At 34.5% G+C, this 25,162-nt stretch overlaps 1 protein-coding gene across 2 annotated transcripts in view; it reads left to right on the top strand.

Moving 5' to 3' along the window:
• Nucleotides 1-445: 445 nt before the first annotated feature.
• The window catches only part of DNAJC10 (DnaJ heat shock protein family (Hsp40) member C10), a 63,889-nt gene continuing 39,172 nt past the window's right edge, over nt 446-25,162 (top strand). The window contains exons 1-10 of one of the 2 annotated variants that reach the window (XM_054478981.2): nt 446-502; nt 1,371-1,720; nt 3,439-3,601; nt 5,401-5,451; nt 11,957-12,039; nt 12,243-12,374; nt 13,221-13,314; nt 14,396-14,473; nt 15,896-15,939; nt 19,630-19,767. In XM_054478981.2, the coding sequence (XP_054334956.1) occupies nt 1,517-1,720; nt 3,439-3,601; nt 5,401-5,451; nt 11,957-12,039; nt 12,243-12,374; nt 13,221-13,314; nt 14,396-14,473; nt 15,896-15,939; nt 19,630-19,767 (987 nt within the window). In that variant the 5' untranslated portion in view covers nt 446-502; nt 1,371-1,516. Of the gene's footprint in view, nt 503-1,370; nt 1,721-3,438; nt 3,602-5,400; nt 5,452-11,956; nt 12,040-12,242; nt 12,375-13,220; nt 13,315-14,395; nt 14,474-15,895; nt 15,940-19,629; nt 19,768-25,162 lie in introns of those variants that run through there. The other variant, XM_063647674.1, reaches the window with a different exon arrangement.

The following is a 25,162-nucleotide window of genomic DNA, read 5'->3' on the forward strand; positions in this document are numbered from 1 at the left end:
CTGAACCTCCCTTCCTGTGCGCTCTTAGACCTGGGCATTGTGTTCTCGCTCCGCACCTTCCTCCTCCCTGTTATCCATACCACCCTTCCTCTGCCCAGCGATTCCCTCTCAGTTACTTACACTTTCTCCCTGAGTCCGACCTGAGACTTCAGACACCAGCAACACTTGACAGCCCCGTTCCCCCTTGTCTTCATCTTTCCCCCTCTCCCCTGTCCCACTCGGCAGTGATGGCAACGCAAAAGCTTGCGCCTTGCATTTACCTGGCGCTTCCACCTGCCCCGTAGCTCGGGCCACGGGCAGTTCGGCCACACCCACGCTGAGAACAACCCCTGGGCGAGAAACATCTTATCCCGAAGTGTTAATTGAGACTATGCCCTCTCTTTTTCTGATGGTTGTTTTCTGGTTTGGATACTTGTTAATCTCTACATCATTATATTTTTCAAAGGTATATATTTGTGGAATGAAAAGGAAGTATTAGAAATGAGCTGAAGACCATTCACAGGTAAAGAGAAAAATTTTAAAATAGACATTTAGGATTAAATGAAAAACAGAAATGAGGTGCAAGGAGCGTTAGATTTTTCAAAGCGTTACGAGATCTTTGGAAGTAAAATACAGTGGTTGAAATGTGATATGATAAAGTAATGATTGTTTTTGCCCTGCAGAGAGTATGTCTAAATAACCGATTCCCTTCTCTTTTTGTGTTTTGTTTCTACTTACACCAAACATGAACTTTGCAATAAAATTACACTGGTAACTTACAATTATTTTTCTACTATTTTTAAAAAATGGCCTCTACTTAAATTCAGTATAAGCACCTTCTGAGAAAACTCCGGGAAAAAGATCGACTGCTGTGTAGATTGTCTGTTATAACAATATACTTCACTGTCATTTCTGGTAGGGTTATATGAGAAGTAAAGAACCCTATGTTTCCTTCTAGTCCCTCCCAAGGACATTTCCTACAAGTGAATTCTGCTGAAAATGAAAATTAGACAGCTTTAGGAGGTAAAGAAGTAGCTAAAAGGAAGAGGTATTAAAGGCAACGCTATAACTGGGTAGAAAGAGGAAGGACATGTAGCTTATTGCCACCTTTATGTTCTGATGCTTGTCAGAGGTCTTTTCTCAGTGTATAAATTGCCGAGGGTGTGTGTGCGAGCTACTTACTACAACTCATGACCTTTTATCTTCTGTCCTCAGTGATTTCACAAATCTAGCTACATGGATGTAGAAAGAGTGAAAAATAGAACGTGGGGCATTCACACTGATTTGCCATTTAATGGAGATTGTATTGCTGACCATGTTCTTTGATAAATAAATTGTGCTATTATTGTTTAGTTCAAAATGTATTTTAACTGCCTGCTTTTCTTTTTTAGATTAATATTTTTGGGGACAGATTTGTGATGCTTGATTCACCCTTGAAGTAATGTGGACAGAAGTTCTCAAATTTGCATATTACATCAACTGGAACCAACAGTGAATCTTAATGTTCACTTAAATCAGAACTTGCATAAGAAAGAGAATGGGAGTCTGGTTAAGTAAAGATGACTATATCAGAGACTTGAAAAGGATCATTCTCTGTTTTCTGATAGTGTATATGGCCATTTTAGTGGGCACAGAGCAGGATTTTTACAGTTTACTTGGAGTATCCAAAACTGCAAGCAGTAGAGAAATAAGACAAGCTTTCAAGAAATTGGCATTGAAGTTACATCCTGATAAAAACCCGGTAGGTAAACGTTTGTTTTTAAAAATATTTGATTATATTTTTGGTACATTTTGATATTTATTTAAATTGCTTTAAATGATCAAATGCTTAAGAATAATCACATGTCAAAATTATAATTCAACTTGTATGCTAGAAACAAAAGCACCAAAATGTTCTGGATTATTTAGGATCCCGTGAAGGAATGTCAGTACCAAAAATTCAGTTCCCTCTTAATTTGTAGACGATTTTCCAACAATTCTATTAAAGACATTAACCCCAAAAATGATAATATCCGTGAAGTAGTTGAAGTAGGTTTTGTATTAAAGTAGGTTAAGATCAAGTATTTTAGAACAGGAACAAAAAATATTTTTTTAAAACTCAGAGGGTATGACTTGCTAAAAATAGAAGTAATAGCTAATAATAGCATGTTTTAACTTTGACTGTTTTCTTCTGTGCACAAGTCCACAAACCAGAGAAAGTTTTATGAATTAATACTTGACAGCAGCTGAATATAATGCCAGTCATAAATATTTATGTACCTATTAATGTAAACCTTTCAAAACTAAGTTCATTTTAATTTTATGGTGTTTTTGTAATTTATTTGATTATTTCTTAATGAGATTTAGCGTTCATCATTAACAAGGAGAAGCCATAGTTAAGATTTTCTCTTTTCTAGGTAGAAGTTTTAAAATAGGATTATTTTATTTCATTGCATAAAGCTGAGCAAGAGAAACAATATTTCTTTAAATATTGTTTAGTTGATTATCTTTTCCTGAGATCCACATTCTGTTTAAGATTTTTATTTTTTTAATTTTTCTTTAAAATTTCAAATAATGATTTTTAAATTTCCATATAAAAGATAGTAGACCTTCTACCATCCGAGTATTATTTAAATGAAAGCATCCTTCAGAAACAAATTTTATGAAACACAGTAACAAGGAAGAAATATTTCTGATCCAATTTTGGATTGTTTTCTTTTTTTTTTTTTTTTTTTTTTTGAGATAGGGTCTCCACTGTCTTGCCCAGACTGGAGTGCAGTGATGCCATCTCAGCTTCCTGCAACTTCTGCCTCCCAGGCTTAAGCAGTTCCCCTGCTTCACCCTCCTGAGTAGCTGGGATTACAGGCGTGCGTCACTACTGCCCAGCTAGTTTTTGTGTTTTTAGTAGAAACGGGGCTTCACTATGTTGGCCAGGCTGGTCTCAATCTCCTGACCTCAAATGATCCACCCTCCTCGGTCTCCCAAAGTACTGGGATCGATTTTGGGGTGTTTTCTGATACTGGCTTTTATGTAATTATCTGATAGATTGGGGCACATCCTTTTTTTAATTAAGTTGATTTTACCTCAAATAGAAAAATAACCTACAAATGTATTGATTTATAATTGTTAAAAGAGTAATAAATATTTATGAAATTAAGAGTTTCAACAGGCTTATTAGTTTCAGCTGCATTTTTTAGGAAGAATAACTCACATGGTCTGATAACGTCTGTCAACCTTTTGAAGAGTCAATTATTTCATTACTTTTCTTACTCTCTTTTGTTGTTGCTGTTGAAGATTATAGTTTCTTAAAAAATACTTCATTTCAACCCATGGTAACTCATGTCATGTTGTATTACCCCTCCTCATGATGGTATGTGGTCTCCCAGAAGTTACTAGATTAATTAAACCTACATATATGTTCTGAAGAAACTTGGATTGTGTATCTGAAATAATTGTATTATATCTAATATTTTTTAACAGAATAACCCAAGTGCACATGGCGATTTTTTAAAAATAAATAGAGCATATGAAGTACTCAAAGATGAAGATCTACGGAAAAAGTATGACAAATATGGAGAAAAGGGACTTGAGGATAATCAAGGTGGCCAGTATGAAAGCTGGAACTATTATCGTTATGATTTTGGTGAGGTGATACGATATTACTTATGAAATATTTTTTATCTGAGTAAAAGAAAAGTGAATTCTGTTTCACCACTTAGCTTATATATTTAAGATGCGTCACTTTGATTAGCTCCTTTTAATTTGCTGTGGGAGTGAAATTTAAAAGGAAAGTCAGTTGGTATACAGAGATGATCTGTACAGATACGAAGCTGTATTGGTCAAATCTTGTTAAATACTTTTAAAATAAGGATTGCTATTTAATAAAAAATATGCCTTCATGGACTGCATAATGACATTTCACTTAACAATGGATTGTATGTAGGACATTGGTCCCATGAAATTATAATACCATATTTTTACTGTACCTTTTCTATGTTTAAATACAAAGATACTTAGCATTGTGTTACAGTTGCCTACGCTATTCAGCAGTAACATGCTGTACAGGTTTGTAGCCAAGGTGTGTAGTAAGCTATACTATCTAGGTTTGTGTAAGTACACTCATGTGATGTTTTTGCAACAACAAAATTCCCTAACAACACATTTCTCAGAATGTGTCCCCGTTAGTAAGTGATGTATGACTATATATTTGCATTAGGGGTAGTTAAATATTTCTTTCAGTATTTTTTAGTATTGAATAATATTAATTTCTTTCAATATATTTTAGAGCATCACATTTTCCAAGAAAGGATGTTATTGATGTTTTAAGGTGTTTTGGCCTTCGGTTGACATTAAGGTCAATACCTTGAAACATTATCAATAAAGGTTCCATATGAGAAGGACGAAGGGTGTTTTTTTTCTTAAACATGAAGGAAAAAGTAAGGTGGAAGGAGGAAACAAAGTAAAGGAACCAAGGAAGAGAGATTGTAAACACACAGGTATCAAGGCAGGAAGGTGTGTTCAGAGACTCAGTGTTTCTCCTAGTCATGAATTAACTGAAAATGCAGGCTAAGAACTGGATATGCTTCTGTATTAGACTAAATAAAGTATTTTAAATTTATATCTGGAGGATTTGCTTTTAGTAAATATAATTTTTTTTTTCAAAATAGTATTTTCAAGTATATTCTCTACACCTTGATAGTCTATATCAAGGGTTAGCAGACTGCATTTCATAGGCCACATCTGGCTTGCCATTTGCTTTTATAAATAAGTTTTATTGGAATGGAATTACGTTCATTTGTTTACATAATATATATGACTTCTTTCACACTTCGAGAGCAGAGTTGAGAAGTTGTGACAGAAGCCATACATCCCACAAAGCCTAAAAAATTTATATTTACTAAATATTTGTGTCTGCCTCTGCAAATACTCTAAGCTTTTTAGCAGAAGGTATTCTAACATGATACCATGTATTAAAGACCATATAATCTGAAAATTGAATGAGGTCTGTAGTCTAGTTAACAGTGTACCACTCTCAATTTCCTGGTTTTTGATATTGTACTATAGCTGCATAACATGTCACCATTAGAGGAAGGTGAGTAAAAGGTACACAAGAGTCTATATTTTTGCACCTTGCTGAATCTGTAATTATTTTTAAAACCATAATATAAATTTTATATGGATGTAAAATTATGTGAATATTAGGAACTACCACATACACATCTATGAGAGTCCATATCAGAATTCTAATATCTTTAGATCACCCTAAATATATTGATAGTATTATTTACTTTTTTTTCACTTAGGTTGTTGCATATTTTCTAAGTTTGAGATTTAATATAGTAGTTAGATTTTTTTGATGATTAAAATGAGTAATCTATTTTTATGTGGCAATTTATATGGTGAAGTTTTGATTTTATAATTTTTATATACTTTTAAAATTAGGTATTTATGATGATGATCCTGAAATCATAACATTGGAAAGAAGAGAATTTGGTAAGTTTGTGGGCTTAAGGTTTTATAAAACTAATACAAGTTCGATCTCATCTAAAACTCTTGGGGATATATATATGTTTGAAATTTAGAAATCTTGGATTTTCGAACAGTAATAATATAATATACTGTATCTTAAATATTTCTAGCAGAATGTGGGGAAGTGTACCATAATAGAAACATTAATATTTCTGTAGCAAAATGTGTAAGTATATATACTAAATAAAAGAAATTTAAAAATCAGTTCAGATCAGGTTTGGATGCCAAGTGAGCTTGCTACAAACTTACAGCAAAACTTCTCAGAGCTTTTTGATTTTAGAGTTTTGGATAAAGGTATAGTTATTTTGGAAGTAGATTTAATTTGATTGGCAACTTTGTGTGAAAATGGCCATAAAAATACAGTTCTGCATTTTCCATTGCATTTTAGAAAATTGTATACCAGAATAGATTCTTATATTTTCATCCTTTATACAGTAATAATAGGTTTATTTTTTCTGCTTCAAAGCAATAAATTAAACTTCAAATCAAATTTCAATTTTATATTGCTTTATCACAATTGTATTTAATTTAGAAAACTAAAATACGGCCGGGTGCGGTGGCTCACACCTGTATAATCCCAGCACTTTGGGAGGCCAAGGCGGGTGGATCAGTTGAGATCAGGAGTTAGAAACCAGCCTGGCCAACATGGGGAAAACCCGTCTCTACTAAAAATACAAAAATTAGCTGGGCGTGGTGGCACGCACCTGTAATCCCAGCTACTTGGGAGACTGAGGCACAAGAATCGCGTGAATCTGGGAGGCTGATACTGCAGTGAGCCATGATGGCACCACAAAAAAAAAAAAGAAAGCTAAAATAGCATACCAGTCGCAAAAAATACGTATAAATCTATATAAAGTTTTTCATTTATTATTATCGTTAAAAATTTATTACAGCTACTTGATTTTATACAGTTTGTTCCTTCTAAGCAAGGGTGGCTTTTTTTTTGTTTTTTTTTTTTTTTGAGACGGAGTCTTGCTTTGTTGCCCAGACCAGAGTGCAGTGGCACGATCTTGGCTGACTGCAACCTCTGTCCCCTGGGTTCAAGCGATTCTCCTGCCTCAGCCTCCCGAGTAGCTGGGATTACAGGTGCCCGCTACCACGCCCAGCTAATTTTTGTATTTGTATTTTTAGTAGAGACAGGGTTTCACCATCTTGTCCAGGCTGATCTTGAACTCCTGACCTCAGGCGATCCACCCACCTTGGCCTCCCAAAGTGCCAGGATTACAGGCATGAGCCACCACATCTGGCCAAGGGTGGCATTTTAATCTTATTTTCTACATCATGCTGGTGAGCTCCACATACAAAATAGCTGTTCAATGTGTTACTTTGTTAAAAGCCTTCTAGGTGAACACTTGAACATGTTCTAAGTGAATAGAAAATATATCTTCCCTATATTCTGCAAATAAAATAAGACAATTTGATTCATTTGGATTGTTAATACAATTAATGCTCATGTCACAAGCTGGTAGAATCATAATTCTCTTGTGTGAGTTATATAAACCTATAGCTGTTCCTGTGTGGTTTTTATTGTCTCTCATCTCCTAATACATCAGTAAGTGTTTTGTGTACCAATGGTTCAGAAAACATCGGAATTACAGATAGAGAAACTGAACAAAACTTGCAAGCTTACTAATCCATGAGTCTACCTAGAATGAGACTTCACTGATAGTTACATTATATATGGGTTCACACTTTTTCAGATGTGTCACTATGCAGAAAAGCTTAAGAACAGTTAATAATTCATATAGAACCCCAAATGGTAGTTCAAGATAAATTGCAGCCACAAAACTGCAGAGATAATTCATAAATAATTAACCTTGCTTGATGAGAGGAATGAGCAGGAGCATTGTTGTGATAGAGAAGGACCTTCTAGTAAGCTTTCCCAGGCATTTTTCTGCTAAGCAGATGTTATCATTTCTGGCTCTCTAGAAAGTCAACAAGCAAATGCCTTCTAAGCTCTTCTATTATATGCAGCATAGGTTAAGTAGGTTTAGTCAATTCTGACAGCTACTGTAAACTCTGAAAGAATAAAATGAGAGACCTACATAATATAGTAAGGATTGTGGGAATTAAATTTAATATAAGCCCTAAATAAGACATTACCTTGGAAAATCACTCTATTTGAAAAGATTGAGTTTTTTTTTTTTAACAATTCAAAACATTAATACATACTTGCTAAAATTGTAGATTTGAACATGTGATATCTAGCCAATAGTACATTTTTTATTTTATCTGTAAAATGACCTGATGCAAATTACAAATTTTACTCCCTTAAAAAATTTAACATTGTAAAAATGTGCTATCATATTCAAGATAAAAAGACGAGAATAATTTGCTTTTGATTAAAGGATTTCCATATAATTCCATGTTAAAATTTGTTATTATTTTAAAATAAAAATTTCAGAAATTACAGTAAGACATTAAAACATACATGGTATTCTAAATACGTGCAACTAATTCAGGCTAATTAGAAACAGGTACAGGACTCAGTGTTCACCTACATTTCAAGTATAAGATAGACCTGTGGGAAAACAGTTGATCTGTACATTACAGGCAAAGTAATTACATTTTACTTTGCTAACAGAAGCTGTTAACTGGAGTTGTATGTATATTAACAGACAGTAGCTGTAGTTGTATAGTTTAGAAGTGGAAAGTTGCATTTTGAAATGTAATTATTTTGGGTCACTGTTAGGCACAACATCCCATTGAGCTGTGATGATACAGTATTAAAAATATTTTAACTTTATTCTTATTACTCAGCAATCATTGGGAACTTGGCAAATAAGAGAAGTGCTCTGTGAAGACAAAGTACAGGTGTACCTCATTTTATTACATTTTGCTTTATTGCACTTCATAGATAATGCCCTTTTTTTTCTTAACAAATTGAAGATTTTTAGCAACCCTATGTCAAGCGAGTCTGTCAGCTGAACGTGTTTCCAATAGCATGTGCTCACTTCATGTCTCTTTGTCACATTTTGGTATCCAAACTTTTTCATTATTATTCTGTCTGTTACGGTGATCTGCAGTCAGTGATCTTTGATGTTACTATTATAATCGTTTTGGAGTGTGCCCATAGGATGGCATACTTAATTTTTGTGTCTACTCTGACTGGTCCCTCTTCCTTCTCCCTTTTCTCTCCCTCTTCTTGGGAATCCCTACTCCCTGAGATACAACATTACTGAAATTAAGCCAATTAATAACTACAGTGACCTCTAAGTGTTGAAGTGGAAGAGATGCACATTTCTCATTTTAAATCAGAAGCTAGAAATGATTAAGCTTAGTGAGGGAGGCATATCAAAACCCAAGACAGGCTAAAAGGTAGGCCTCTTTTGCTAGTTAAATTATAAATGCAAAGGAAAAGTTCTTCATGGAAAGTAAACGTGCTACTCCAGTGAACACACCAATGATAAGAACACAAAACAGCCATATTACTAACATAGAGAATGTCTTAGTGGTCTGGGTAGATCAAATCATCCACAACATCCCCTTAGCGAAAGGCTAACCAGAGAAAGGCCCTAATTCTTTTCAATTTTATGGAGGCTGAGAGAGATGAAGAAGCTGCAGAAAAAAGTTTGAAGCTAGAAGAGGTTGGTTCATGAGGTTTAAAGAAAACAGCCATCTCCATAACATCAAAATACAAGATGAAGCAGCAAGTCCTGACATAGAAGCTGCAGCAAGTTTTCCAGAAGATCTAGCTAAGATCATTGATGAAGGTGGCTATACTAAACAACAAATTCTGTATGTAAATGAGACAGCCTTCCATTGGAAGAAGATGCTATCTGGGACTTTTTTTTCATGCCTGCTAACACCATATCCATTCTGCAGCCCATAAATCAAGGAGTAATTTCGACTTCAAGTCATATTATCTAAGAAATACATTTCATAAGGCTCTACCTGCCATAGGTAGTGATTCCTCTGATGGATCCAGGCAAAGTAAATTGGAAACCTTCTGGAAAGGAGTCACCATTCTAGTGTCATTAAGAACATCTGTGATTCATGGAAGGAGGTCAAAATATCAGTGTTACAGGAGTTGGGAAGAAGTTCATTCCAGCCTTCATGGATGACTTTGAGGGGTTCAAGGCTTCAGTGGAGGATGCAACTGTAGATGTGATAGAAGTAGCAGGAGAACTAGAATTAGAAGTGGAGCCTGATTATGTGACTGAATTGCTGCAATCTCATTATAATGATCTAATTATAATATAATTATCTCATTATAATAATCTCACCGTGGGGCGGTGAGGAGTTGTTTCTTATGGATGAGCAGAGAAAGTGGTTTCCTGAGATGGAACCTACTCCTGGTGAAGATCCTGTAAACAATGTTGATATGACAACAAAGGATTTAGAATATTACATAAACTTGGTTGATAAAACAGCAGCAGGGTTTGAGGCCAGTTTTGACTCCAGTTTTGAAAGAAGTTCTACTGTGGGTCAAATGCCATCAAACAGCATTGCATGCCTCAGAGAAAATCTTTCAGGAAAGGAGACATCAATCAGTGTGGCAAACTTCATTGTCATCTCATTTTAAGAAATTGCCACAGCCACCCCAGCCTTACACAACTACCACCCTGATCAGTCAGCACCCATCAACATCACAACATGCGTGACTTGCTGAAAGGCTCAAATGACTGTTAGTGTTAGCATTTTTTACCAATAAAGTTATTTTTTGTTCCTTGGTTTGTTTGTCACCCCAGCTGGAGAGTGCAGCAGCAGGATCATAGCTCACCACAGCCTTGAACTCCTGGGCTCAAGCGATCCTGCTACCTCAGTCTCCCGACTAGCTGAGACTGCAAGCATGTGCCACCATGTCCAGCTATTTTTATAGAGACAGGGTCTTGCTGTGTTGCCCAGGCTGGTCTCAAACTCCTGGGCTCAAGTGATCCTCCTGCCTCAGCCTCCCAAAATGCTAGGATGACAAGCATGAGCCACTGCGCCCAGCCTATTTTCTAATTATGTACATTCTTTTGGTTTTTTTTAGACATAATGCTATTACATAATACAGTATAGTATAGTGTAAATATAACTTTTATATGCACAGGAAAACCAGAAAATTTGTGTGACTCCTTTATAGTGATATATGGTGTGATTTGGAAACAAACCTGCAATATCTGAGGTATGCCAGTTACCAGGGTAGGAGACATTTTTGCTACGAGCAAGGTTTTGTGTCAAATACCATTCAAATTTGTTTTACAGCATATTTTTATTTAAGACTTATGAACAGTAATACCTTGTGTAATTATTGCTATTTTTATATAAAAATAACTACCTCATTACTTGTTTATAGCTGTTAAGATAATCCCTTCTTTCATTAAAGTTTGCATTAATTCTGTTAATATTTTTACCTAAATTTGTACTGGTTTCTGGTCTAAACCAATATGGCAATTTTTTTGACAACCTCTATAGAATGGTCATTTGCCAGACTTTGAAAACATTGCCAAAGAACAGCTGATAGTCCTGAATTACACACTTTGCCTGTATAGATTAACTGTTTTCCCACAGGTCTGTCTTATACTTGAAATGTAGGTGAACACTGAGTCCTGCACCTGTTTCTAATTAGCCTGAATTAGTTGCACATATTTAGAATACCATGTATGATTTAATGTCTTACTGTAATTTCTGAAATTTTTATTTTAAAATAATAACAAATTTTAACATGGAATTACATGGAAATCCTTTAACCAAAAGCAGATTACCCTCGCCTTTTTATCTTGAATGTGAAAGCACATTTTTACAATGTTAAATTTTTTAAGGGAGTAAAATTTGTAATTTGCATCAGGTCATTTTACAGATAAAATATAAAATGTACTATTGGCTAAATATTATGTGTTGTTCAAATCTGTAATTTTAGCAAATATGTATTAATGTTTTGAATTGTTAAAAACCTCAACCTTTTCAAACAAAATGATTTTCCAAGGTAATGTCTTATTTAGGGCTTAGATTAAATTTAATCCCCTCAATCCTTACTGTATTATGTAGGTCTCTTATTTTATTCTTTCAGAGTTTAAAGTAGCTGTCAGAATTGACTAAACCTACTTAACCTATGCTGCATATAATAGAAGAGCTTAAATCTCAGTCACTCTCACTATTTGTCTTCTTTATTTCTTTCATGCACACAAACTCTTATGTGAGGTTTGGCTGCTATTTCTTGTGCCGTCACTTTTTACAACTTTATGGCCATATTTATCTTGCAGTTTGAGGCTGCTTCTTTTTTAAGTATGGGCGTAGGAGAGTTTTTTTAAAAAGCTATTGTTGGTTTGACATTTGAAATATTTCTTTTGGAAAAAAGATTTTTAATTTTTTAAGAATGTCATTTATGTAGAAGATATAGAAAAAATTGCACAGAAAATGAGAAAGACAATATGAAAATTTTATGACTTTTTAAAATTCTGATCTCCACAAAAAGTTTTTAACTAAAATATGCATGAACCTTTAGTAAATAATTCTAAGTTGTTTGCATTTTATGTATTTTTAGATGCTGCTGTTAATTCTGGAGAACTGTGGTTTGTAAATTTTTACTCCCCAGGCTGTTCACACTGCCATGATTTAGCTCCCACAGTACGTATTTTTCACATCCTCATTACTAATTTTATTTCTAATTGATCTGCAATTTATATGTTAGAATTTTTTTTCTATGAATAGTAATCAAAAATAATTATCAAATACTTTAAATGTCTGGTTTAAAAATGTATAGCTTGGAGTGTGTTCAAGGGAAGAAAAGTGGTCTTATCAGAGAAATATGTTTTCTTTTTCTGTCATAGTGGAGAGACTTTGCTAAAGAAGTGGATGGGTTACTTCGAATTGGAGCTGTTAACTGTGGTGATGATAGAATGCTTTGCCGAATGAAAGGAGTCAACAGCTATCCCAGTCTCTTCATTTTTCGGTCTGGAATGGTAAGGGATAAAGTTAGCATTTTTTAAATTTGTGAAACATTATGACAAGTTAAATACTAGAGAAAATAATAGTATGTGGAATTTGCAGAACATTTTAAGTCTTGGTTTAGGTGCCATCTCACTAGTCTTCTGTAATAATAAACATTTTGGATTATGAATTTTTTTTTTTTTTGAGACCGAGTCTCACTCTGTTGCCCAGGCTGGAGTGCAAGGGCGCGATCTCGGCTCACTGCAACCTCTGCCTCCTGGGTTCAAGCAATTCTCCTGCCTCAGCCTCCCGAGTAGCTGGGACTACAGGCACCCGCTCCCATGCCTAGCTAATTTTTGTATTTTTAGTAGAGACAGGGTTTCGCCATGTTGGCCAGGCTGGTCTTGAACTCCTGACCTCAGGTGATCTGCCCACCTCAGCCTCCCACAGTGCTGGGATTACAGGCGTGAGCCACGGTGCCTGGCCAAACACCATTGACTTTGCTATATTTTAAAATTAAATGTTTGCCAATTTCAGTTTCTGTCTTAAGGAACATAATTTATACAATATGTATATTGTATTTGGTAGTTTACAAAGTATTTTACAAGTGTTGTCTCATTGAATGTAAAGCTCTGATATCTTTTTTCTTAGTTTCCAGTGATGAACCTGAAACTATTATAAATGGTATTATTAAAATGTGTTCCATAGAATCTGTACTGTCAAGATTATCAGGATATCATTTGGAAATACATTCTGCTATTGAGAAATAGAACTTTGCTACATTATTCAAGATAATGTAAAAAACTCTTTGGTATTATTTTTATTGAGTTTTAAAAAGAAAAAGTAAAAGATGTTTCTCTTCTTACAAAAACCAATAGGCCCCAGTGAAATATCATGGAGACAGATCAAAGGAGAGTTTAGTGAGTTTTGCAATGCAGCATGTTAGAAGTACAGTGACAGAACTTTGGACAGGTAATTATATTTTCTTAATTTGCTTGATTTTCAGGGTATTTTGAAATCAGTACTTTGTTTTTAATGACAATATTAACATTTTGGTCATGGTATTGAAATTTTAAAGTGTCTTTTCCATGTTTCTTAGAAGGGAATTGTGTCATTTACTCTGAACTCTGTTGAATTTAACAAACTAGTTAAATTTGTACAGAAACTTGAACTATCGAGATATGGGAAATGGATATGAGATAGGGCTAGGGTAAAAAGGCATCTCTCAAAGTGCAAAAAATGTTTTGTAATACAAGTGTTTTATTGCTTTTTTAAATATGCTTATCAGTCAGTAAATTCAAACCTATTCTGTTTAATTTTAAAGTTTAAAAATGCTTCTAATCTTAGGCTTTTAACTCATTAACTGCCTTTAAGCAGATTAAGCTAATAATAGTATTCGTGGCTCAAGATGTTCATTTTATTCATTGAGTAAAGTTACATGTCAGAAACTATTAAATAGTAGGGCTGCAGTAATAAAATATATAATCCCTGCCATCAGTGACTTCATTAGTGAGGAAAACATTAGTAAACAATTAAAATGCAATATAGTAACTATTATTATAGAGCTTAAGGAAGCATAAGATACGTAAAACAACCCAGTTGGGGAAAAGAGAGTTAGAAAATACTTCTTGAAAGAAGTCATATCCAATCTGTCATGAAAATGAATAGGAAGCCTTAGGAGATCACTGTGTATTTGGGGAACTGGCACTGCTTCATGAATCTGACAATAAGATGAATAATTGGGTCAAGTGGTGTGGGGAAATATAATATAGCTGGCTAAATAGGTAGACAAAGCTCAAGTCACAGGGGCCTAACTTGCCAATTTGAGTTTTTTTCTTAATGAAATAATGAATTTAGGTTTTATATGATGAAAAAATTGGAGAGCCATTGAAGGAATTTGTCATACCCAAGAGTATCTTTGGAAAGATAACTGGTAAAACTCAGAGTGGATTAGAAGAGGGTGAGATTAGAAAGGAAAAATTACTTAGAAGACTGTTTCCATTAGTAAAGGAGTAATAGGTGATCAGAATTTGCTTTTTTTCTTTTTTTTAAGGAAATTTTGTTAACTCCATACAAACTGCTTTTGCTGCTGGTATTGGCTGGCTGATCACTTTTTGTTCAAAAGGAGGAGGTAATACTATTTTTTAATTTTGTTGGAATGAAGAGAACATGACATTTAAATTTTTGGTGACAGATTTAAGTATGCTACTGTAATTGATTATTAAGTATTAGAAACTACAATTTATGCCCAAGATTACAATTTTTTTACTTAATGAATATTTGTTAAAATTTTTTTACTTAATGAATATTTGCCTCTTTCATTACTTTACATATGAGGTTATTATTCATTTTTTAATGTATTCTTTATGTTTTTATGTTCAGTGGACCAGTTTTTCAGCTTAAATAGACTCATGATAAATTCTACCTTCAGATAGTCACAGATGTTATTTGACAATTTGCAAAAATAACTAGTTGTTTACAGCTCTAACCCCTCCCAAAATAATAATTTTTTGGAAATATGGACTTTGCTTCATGCTTATATATATCTCTCAAACATACATAGATTTGCCTCATACAATTATATATTTGAAGATGACAGCTTCTTCTAGGAACCTTTCCTTGAATAAATTAAGTGGAAAATTCAGTACTCTGCATAGCAAGCCACAAACTGTAAACTGTGTTCAAACAATGTGGTTGGTTAAAAATTGGTCTAAGATAACAAAATATAACTCAATGTATTTGCATGTATTTAATCCCAACATGAGTCTTTTCCCCACATTTCATCTCTCAGCCTTCATGCTGCTATATCACAAAGGTACTGCCTTGTAACTAAAATCAACCCGTTACCCCATCCTGTAAGGCCTATGCTAGGACTGCCTTGCAGCAAAACGTCAGCCTTAAACTTAACTAATCACCAAGGGATTTTGTCTCATTTTGGCCTATTGCCCAAATTTCTGTTCATCCACACATGAACAAAAGTTCTTACATTCTCTGAGATTCTTTTACTTCTCACCTCAGGTAAATTGCTTCTCCCTGTCTTTGTAGGCTCTGTGATGCTACAGCTCTCTTTCTTCTAAAACTTCTCTCATTGTATTCTAGTGTTCATATTTACAGAACTTTCATAAAAATAGTGAAGGCACTATTTAAAGATTTTATTGTATTTTGAGGATCCTTTATATACTTTTATCAAATATCTGTTACATTTTATTTCCCCCAATTTTGAGATCTTGGGTAAAAGGGATTGTTGATAGGAGGAGAGATTGAGAGTATTAACCTAAAGAGAGAAAATTACTTTTTCTCTGTAGCTAGACATCCTAGAAATTAAAAGGAGAGAAAGAAAGAGAGAGGGAGGGAACGAGGGAGTGTGTATGTGTTTGTGTGTGTGTGTGTGTGTGTGTGTGTGTGTGTAGAAGAATTTCCATATCTATCAATAGAGTCCAGCTCAATTAATTGCGTTCGAATGAACATGGTAATTTGGGGGAAAGGCAAATGCAAGTATTTTCATTAGGCTTAATAAAGGTAAAACCACCTCATAAGGTTTTTTTGTCCCCAGATTGTTTGACTTCACAGACACGACTCAGGCTTAGTGGCATGTTGGTAAGCATCAATCATTTTGTAAAAGTATATCACCATGTAAAGAAACACGTTTAGAAATTGATTTGAAACATTTTCTTCCCTTATTTCTTGAACATTTAACTCACCTATTTGTAATCTTATTTTCTGATGACTGTATTCATAGCTATGTGTTTTTTCCTGAATAATTAGCTACGTTCAATAAATTTTGACATGGTATCAATTCTAAGTGTCATTTACTTTTTAAGTATTCTGTAGTTTATAAGTTCCTCTTCAACTGAAGTTACATGTTAGTGTTTTTGTCATTTCCCAACTTTATCTTTTGTTGTTTTCTTTTTTAGTCATTTTTAAATGTATATAGCTCTCATGTTATGGCTGGGAAGTAGTCTGAGTGATGTTGATTTTTTAACACCATTGAAATACCCTTTGTGGCTTTGTGGCTTGACAAAGCCACACAAATTGTCAGTTGTGAAAATTGTGGAAATTCTTTGTGAGCTTGAATATAATAATATCCTCTATGTTAGGTGTAATATTACATTTATTAGATCAGATATATTAATCATGTTATTTGTTTTTGGACTACATGATCTATATTTCTAAGAGGGATGTATTAAAATCTCTACTATCAATCATTGATTTATCTATTTCTTATATTTCTGTCCTTTACATATTTTGACATTGTTGGCAGCAGTATGATCATTATATACTTTGGTGGCTATTTATTTCTCTTTGTGCATTATGGATTTGTTTACACAAATTCTGTTTTATTTGATATTAAAATTACTAACTTAGTATGCTTTTGTTTCATTCAGTTTCCTTATTTCACCCTATGCCTAGGCCTTTAGTTTTTCAACACCACACATTAGAATCACCTGAGGAGCTTTTAAAAATAATAAAAAAACAAAACCAGGTCCCCCAGATCAATTAAATCAAAATATTTGAGGGTGAGGACTGAGCATTAGTATCTTTTTTTTTTTTTTTAATATTTGGTGATCAGAGTGATTGGCCTATATTTTTCCTTTCCAGTAAAGTCTGTGCACTTTTAGCATGAAAGTTAGGCTGGCCTTTAAATGTATTGGAAAGTATTCTCTCTTTTTCTCTTCTTTGGAAACAGTTTCTGTGCAACTGGTGTTATTTCTTTCTCAATTTTTTTTTTTTTTTGGTAGAATTTATCAGGAAACCATCTGGGTCTGGAGTTGTCTTTGAATCCATATTACAGACTTTTCTCCAATCTCTCTCGATAGATAGGTAGATAGATAGATACACAGATAGATAGATTGATTGATTTTCTACTTCCTCTATTTGGTAAATTCTGTTTTTCTAAGACTTCGTTCTTTGAAGCAAATGTGTAAATGTATTGCTATAAAATTGTACATGATATCCTATTTTTTTATATCTGTAGTATCTATAGTGATGTTCTTTCTTACTTTCTGATCATATTTTGTGTGTGTGTCTCATCTCTGTTTTTATTCTTATTCTGTCCAAGGAGAGGTTTTTTTAAGCTTTGTAAGTCTTTTCAAAGTCTCAAGTTTTAGATTTATTGATTTTTTTTTTTTTTACTGCCAGTTTCTTGATTTCATTGACCTAAGTACTATATTTCCTTCCCTCTACTTTTTTATGATTTAATTTGCTGTTCTTGAATGATTAGTTCATTGATCTTCAGGCTTTCCTTTCTAATATATGAATTTAGATTATAAATTAGTGACTACAGCTTTAGGTACATCTTCTGTTTTGATATATATATATAGTATTTTGATTATCAGTTCAAAATATTTTTTAATCTTCCATTTTTATTTCTCTTTGAATCACAGATTCTGTATTTTTTGTTCCTAATCATAAAGGGTATTTTTAAAAGTAATTTTGTTATTTTTGGCTAGCTTGATTCTACTGTGGATAATGAACATGGAATCAGTTTTTTGAAGTTGTTAAGCCTTGTTTCATGGCCCAACATATGGTAAATTTTTATAAATGTTTCATATGCATTTGAAAATGAATCCTGTAATTCACAGGTACACATTTCTATAAAATCAGTTGGGTCCAATTTGTTAGCTATGTTAATCAAATCCTCTAGATCTTAATAATTTTATTGTCTGCCTATTCTATCAATAACTGAGAGAGTGTCTTAATATCCTCCACTACTTTGTGGTTATTTCTATTTCCTTTGTTTCTGTCAATTTTTATTATCTATTTTGATGCTTTGTTACTAGATGGATATTAATTCAGAATTGTATGTTTTCTTGGTGATTTGAATCTCTAACCTGATGAAATAACCCTCTTTATCTCCTTTCATGCCTTTTGCCTCCAAGTCTACCTTGACTGATGCTAATATAACTACACGAGCTTTGTTTTGTTTAATGTTGGCATTTTTCCATTTTTTACTGTCACCCTGACTGTATCCTTGTATTTATTGCCTGCAATCAGCATGTAATTAGATTTTGTATTTATCTAGTAGCCATTTTTTATCTTAGTCCATTTACATTTAATGTTATTCTTGATATATTTGGCTCTATGCTTCCATCTTGTTAGTTTTATATTTGTCCTACCTGTTTTATAGTCCTTTTTTCTTTCCTTTTTGCTTCTTTTGGATTAATCAAGTGATTTTTAAAATTTCATTTCCCATCACTACTAGCTCTTTGGTTACCCATCCTTTTACTGTTCATTTAATGGGTACCCTAGAAATTTTGTACATGTATCCTGACTTACTCATTTGCTACCTAACTCAAGAGTACTAAACAGAAATTATTTTACTACCTCTGAAACTTTGCTGTTATGTATTTTAATCAAATATGTTTTTTTCTAAGTTCTGTCTTAAATGCAGTAAAGTGAATACATCTTAAGTGTACAACTTAATTTTTACATATATATGCTCCCATGTAACACCACCTAGATCAAGATCTATTCTTTCTTAGCTTTTAATTGTTTGTGATTTTCTGAAGTTTCATTATGATATACATAGATCTGAGTTTCTTATTTATCCTGATTGAGATTAACTGGACTTCTTGATCACTATAGGTTAATATCTTTCATCAGTTGTGGAAACCTGTCAGCTGGTATTTCACTTTTTGTTTCTGTCTCATTCTCCCTTATCTTTCCGAGATCCCAGTTGAATGTATGTTAGAACTCTATTTGTTTACTAACTTGCCCAGTCCAGAAATTTTTTTCAGTAACTTAAGGTTATGAGGAATGTATTTTTCGTACAGGATTTTTGGAGCTCACTAAAGGATTAGCTTAGCCACTGTAGATGAAAACTGGGAAGGTTTTCTAATTAATTTAAATGCAAATTGTAGACACATACAGAGAATGTCTCATAAACTGTGTAATTATTAAAAGGATAGCCATAATGAAAAGTCTTAAACAGTAGTTTGGTTTATTTTCTTTAACCTGAAAGACTATTGGACAGCTCACTTTCTATAAAAATTGTAAATGTAGTTTTTTGTGGATTCATAGAAAGAATTATAAAAAGTAGATTTCTACTATTAGGGAAAAACTATTTCTCAAGTTACTAAGTACAATTTTTTGCACTTGATATTTCTAAATTTATTAATAAGTAATTTATAATATTAGAAATCTATTTTTTAACTTTGCTGTAGAACTAAGGCATGAAGTTTTAATTTTATGGTAGAAAAATTGTGTTTTTAGCTAAGTAAAGCTCTAAATTCCTTTAACTTTTTGCCTTCCATTTACAACATGGTTTTTTGTTTCTTTCCATTTTAGGATGGTCTTGTTAATGTAGGATGGATGGACTGTGCCACCCAGGAGAACCTTTGTAAAAGCTTAGATATTACAACAAGTACTACTGCTTATTTTCCTCCTGGAGCCACTTTAAATAACAAAGAGAAAAACAGTATTTTGGTATGAATCACTTTAAACTAATTTCTTTACATATAATGTACAAACACCCTCAAAAATAATACATTATTTTTGTAAGCAGTGAGCAAAGAAATGAACAATTTATATTGTCTGACTGTGGAACCCTTATTTAGAACAGATACTTAATTTCTGAGATTCTTTTTAATACATGCTTCAAATTATAAAATTTAAGGATTATTTTTATTTTTTTTTTTTAATATAATATGTTTATTATTTAATTAACTTTATTTTCAGATGATGTTTAGGTATGTAACTGTAAGAATACAATGCAGAATTTTTTTTTTGGGGAGGATTTCTTTTTTTTTATTATTATTATACTTTTAAGTTTTAGAGTACATGTGCACAATGTGCAGGTTAGTTGCATATGTATACATGTGCCATGCTGGTGTGCTGCACCCATTAACTCATCATTTAGCATTAGTTATATCTCCTAATGCTATCCCTCCCCCTCCCCCCACCCCACAACAGTCCCCAGAGTGTGATGTTCCCCTTCCTGTGTCCCTGTGTTCTCATTGTTCAATTCCCATCTATGAGTGAGAACATGCGGTGTTTGGTTTTTTGTCCTTGCGATAGTTTACTGAGAATGATGATTTCCAATTTCATCCATGTCCCTACAAAGGACATGAACTCATCATTTTTTATGGCTGCATAATATTCCATGGTGTATATGTGCCACATTTTCTTATTCCAGTCTATCATTGTTGGACATTTGGGTTGGTTCCAAGTCTTTGCTATTGTGAATAGTGCCGCAATAAACATACGTGTGCATGTGTCTTTATAGCAGCATGATTTATAGTCCTTTGGGTATATACCCAGTAATGGGATGGCTAGGTCAAATGGTATTTCTAGTTCTAGATCCCTGAGGAATTGCCACACTGACTTCCACAATGGTTGAACTAGTTTACAGTCCCACCAACAGTGTAAAAGTGTTCCTATTTCTCCACATCCTCTCCAGCACCTGTTGTTTCCTGACTTTTTAATGATTGCCATTCTAACTGGTGTGATGGTGTCTCATTGTGGTTTTGATTTGCATTTCTCTAATTGCCAGTGATGATGAGCATTTTTTCATGTGTCTTTTGGCTGCATAAATGTCTTCTTTTGAGAAGTGTCTGTTTCATATCCTTCACCCACTTTTTGATGGGGTTGTTTGTTTTTTTCTTGTAAATTTGTTTGAGTTCATTGTAGATTCTGGATATTAGCCCTTTGTCTGATGAGTAGGTTGTGAAAATTTTCTCCCATTTTGTAGGTTGCCTGGTTCACTCTGATGGTAGTTTCTTTTGCTGTGCAGAAGCTCTTTAGTTCAATTAGACCCCATTTGTCAATTTTGGCTTTTGTTGCCATTGCTTTTGGTGTTTTAGACATGAAGTTCTTGCCCATGCCTATGTCCTGAATGGTAATGCCTAGGTTTTCTTCTAGGGTTTTTATGGTTTTAGGTCTAACGTTTAAGTCTTTAATCCATCTTGAATTAATTTTTGTATAAGGTGTAAGGAAGGGATCCAGTTTCAGCTTTCTACATATGGCTAGCCAGTTTTCCCAGCACCATTTATTAAATAGGGACTCCTTTCCCCATTGCTTGTTTTTGTCAGGTTTGTCAAAGATCAGATAGTTGTAGATATGCAGCGTTATTTCTGAAGGCTCTGTTCTGTTCCATTGGTCTATATCTCTGTTTTGGTACCAGTACCATGCTGTTTTGGTTACTGTAGCCTTGTAGTATAGTTTGAAGTCAGGTAGTGTGATGCCTCCAGCTTTGTTCTTTTGGCTTAGGATTGACTTGGCGATGCGGGCTCTTTTTTGGTTCCATATGAACTTTAAAGTCGTTTTTTCCAATTCTATGAAGAAAGTCATTGGTAGCTTGATGGGGATGGCATTGAATCTGTAAATTGCCTTGGGCAGTATGGCCATTTTCACGATACTGATTCTTCCTACCCATGAGCATGGAATGTTCTTCCATTTGTTTGTATCCTCTTTTATTTCATTCAGCAGTGGTTTGTAGTTCTCCTTGAAGAGGTCTTTCACGTCCCTTGTAAGTTGGATTCCTAGGTATTTTATTCTCTTTGAAGCAATTGTGAATGGGAGTTCACTCATGATTTGGCTCTCTGTTTGTCTGTTATTGGTGTATAAGAATGCTTGTGATTTTTGTACATTGATTTTGTATCCTGAGACTTTGCTGAAGTTGCTTATCAGCTTAAGGAGATTTTGGGCTGAGACAATGGGGTTTTCTAGATATACAGTCATGTCGTCTGCAAACAGGGACAATTTGACTTCCTCTTTTCCTAATTGAATACCCTTTATTTCCTTTTCCTGCCTAATTGCCCTGGCCAGAACTTCCAACACTATGTTGAATAGGAGTGGTGAGAGAGGGCATCCCTGTCTTGTGCCAGTTTTCAAAGGGAACGCTTCCAGTTTTTGCCTATTCAGTATGATATTGACTGTGGGTTTGTCATAGATAGCTGTTATTATTTTGAGATATGTCCCATCAATACCTAATTTATTGAGCGTTTTTAGCATGAAGGGTTGTTGAATTTTGTCCAAGGCCTTTTCTGCATCTATTGAGATAATCATGTGGTTTTTGTCTTTGGTTCTGTTTATATGCTGGATTACATTTATTGATTTGCATATATTGAACCAGCCTTGCATCCCAGGGATGAAGCCCTCTTGATCATGGTGGATAAGCTTTTTGATGTGCTGCTGGATTTGGTTTGCCAGTATTTTATTGAGGATGTTTGCATCAGTGTTCATGAAGGATATTGGTCTAAAATTCTCTTTTTTGGTTGTGTCTCTGCCCAGCTTTGGTATCAGGATGATGCTGTCGTCATAAAATGAGTTAGGGAGGATTCCCTCTTTTTCTATTGATTGGGATAGTTTCAGAAGGAATGGTACCAGTTCCTCCTTGTACCTCTGGTAGAATTCGGCTGTGAATCCATCTGGTCCTGGACTCTTTTTGGTTGGTAGGCTATTGATTATTGCCACAATTTCAGAGCCTGTTATTGGTCTATTCAGAGATTCAACTTCTTCCTGGTTTAGTCTTGGGAGAGTGTATGTGTCGAGGAATTTATCCATTTCTTCTAGATTTTCTAGTTTATTTGCGTAGAGGTGTTTGTAGTATTCTCTGATGGTAGTTTGTATTTCTGTGGGATCGGTGGTGATATCCCCTTTATCATTTTTTATTGCATCTATTTGATTCTTCTCTCTTTTTTTCTTTATTAATCTTGCTAGCGGTCTATCAATTTTGTTGATCCTTTCAAAAAACCAGCTCCTGGATTCATTAATTTTTTGAAGGGTTTTTTGTGTCTCTATTTCCTTCAGTTCTGCTCTGATTTTAGTTATTTCTTGCCTTCTGCCAGCTTTTGAATGTGTTTGCTCTTGCTTTTCTAGTTCTTTTAATTGTGATGTTAGGGTGTCAATTTTGGATCTTTCCTGCTTTCTCCTGTGGGCATTTAGTGCTATAAATTTCCCTCTACACACTGCTTTGAATGTGTCCCAGAGATTCTGGTATGTTGTGTCTTTGTTCTCATTGGTTTCAAAGAACATTTTTATTTCTGCCTTCAGTTTGTTATGTACCCAGTAGTCATTCAGGAGCAGGTTGTTCAGTTTCCATGTAGTTGAGCGGTTTTGAGTGAGTTTCTTAATCCTGAGTTCTAGTTTGATTGCACTGTGGTCTGAGAGACAGTTTGTTATAATTTCTGTTCTTTTACATTTGCTGAGGAGAGCTTTACTTCCAACTACGTGGTCAGTTTTGGAATAGGTGTGGTGTGGTGCTGAAAAAAATGTATATTCTGTTAATTTGGGGTGGAGAGTTCTGTAGATGTCTGTTAGCTCTGCTTGGTGTAGAGCTCAGTTCAATTCCTGGGTATCCTTATTAACTTTCTGTCTTGTTGATCTGTCTAATGTTGACAGTGGGGTGTTAAAGTCTCCCATTATTATTGTGTGGGAGTCTAAGTCTCTTTGTAGGTCACTCAGGACTTGCTTTATGAATCTGGGTGCTCCTGTATTGGGTGCATATATATTTAGGATAGTTAGCTCTTCTTGTTGAATTGATCCCTTTACCATTATGTAATGGCCTTCTTTGTCTCTTTTGATCTTTGTTGGTTTAAAGTCTGTTTTATCAGAGACTAGGATTGCAACCCCTGCCTTTTTTTGTTTTCCATTTGCTTGGTAGATCTTCCTCCATCCTTTTATTTTGAGCCTGTGTGTCTCTACACGTGAGATGGGTTTCCTGAATACAGCACACTGATGGGTCTTGACTCTTTATCCAATTTGCCCGTCTGTGTCTTTTAATTGGAGCATTTAGTCCATTTACATTTAAAGTTAATGTTGTTATGTGTGAATTTGATCCTGTCATTATGATGTTAGCTGGTTATTTTGCTGGTTAGTTGATGCAGTTTCTTGCTAGTCTTGGTGGTCTTTACATTTTGGCATGATTTTGCAGCGGCTGGTACCTGTTGTTCCTTTCCACGTTTAGTGCTTCCTTCAGGAGCTGTTTTAGGGCAGGCCTGGTGGTGACAGAATCTCTCAGCATTTGCTTGTGTGTAAAGTATTTTGTTTCTCCTTCACTTATGAAGCTTAGTTTGGCTGGATATGAAAATTCTTTTCTTTAAGAATGTTGAATATTGGCCCCCACTCTCTTCTGGCTTGTAGAGTTTCTGCTGAGAGATCCGCTGTTAGTCTGATGGGCTTCCCTTTGTGGGTAACCCGACCTTTCTCTCTGGCTGCCCTTAACATTTTTTCCTTCATTTCAACTTTGGTGAATCTGACAATTATGTGTCTTGGAGTTGCTCTTCTTGAGGAGTATCTTTGTTGCGTTCTCTGTATTTCCTGAATCTGAACGTTGGCCTGCCTTGCTAGATTGGGGAAGTTCTCCTGGCTAATATCCCGCAGAGTGTTTTCCAACTTGGTTCCATTCTCCTCGTCACTTTCAGGTACACCAATCAGACGTAGATTTGGTCTTTTCACATAGTCCCATATTTCTTGGAGGCTTTGTTCATTTCTTTTTATTCTTTTTTCTTTAAACTTCCCTTCTCGCTTCATTTCATTTATTTCGTCTTCCATCACTGATACCCTTTCTTCCATTTGATCGCATCGGCTCCTGAGGCTTCTGCATTCTTCACATAGTTCTCGAGCCTTGGCTTTCAGCTCCCTCAGCTCCTTTAAGCACTTCTCTGTATTGGTTATTCTAGTTATACATTCGTCTAAATTTTTTTCAAAGTTTTCAACTTCTTTGCCTTTGCTTTGAATTTCCTCCTGTAGTTCAGAGTAGTTTGATCGTCTGAAGCCTTCTTCTCTCGTCAAAGTCATTCTCCGTCCAGCTTTGTTCCGTTGCTGGTGAGGAACTATGTTCCTTTGGAGGAGGAGAGGCGCTCTGCTTTTTAGAGTTTCC

The sequence above is a fragment of the Pongo pygmaeus genome, chromosome 11 (assembly GCF_028885625.2).
Source record: "Pongo pygmaeus isolate AG05252 chromosome 11, NHGRI_mPonPyg2-v2.0_pri, whole genome shotgun sequence".
NCBI lineage: Eukaryota > Metazoa > Chordata > Mammalia > Primates > Hominidae > Pongo > Pongo pygmaeus.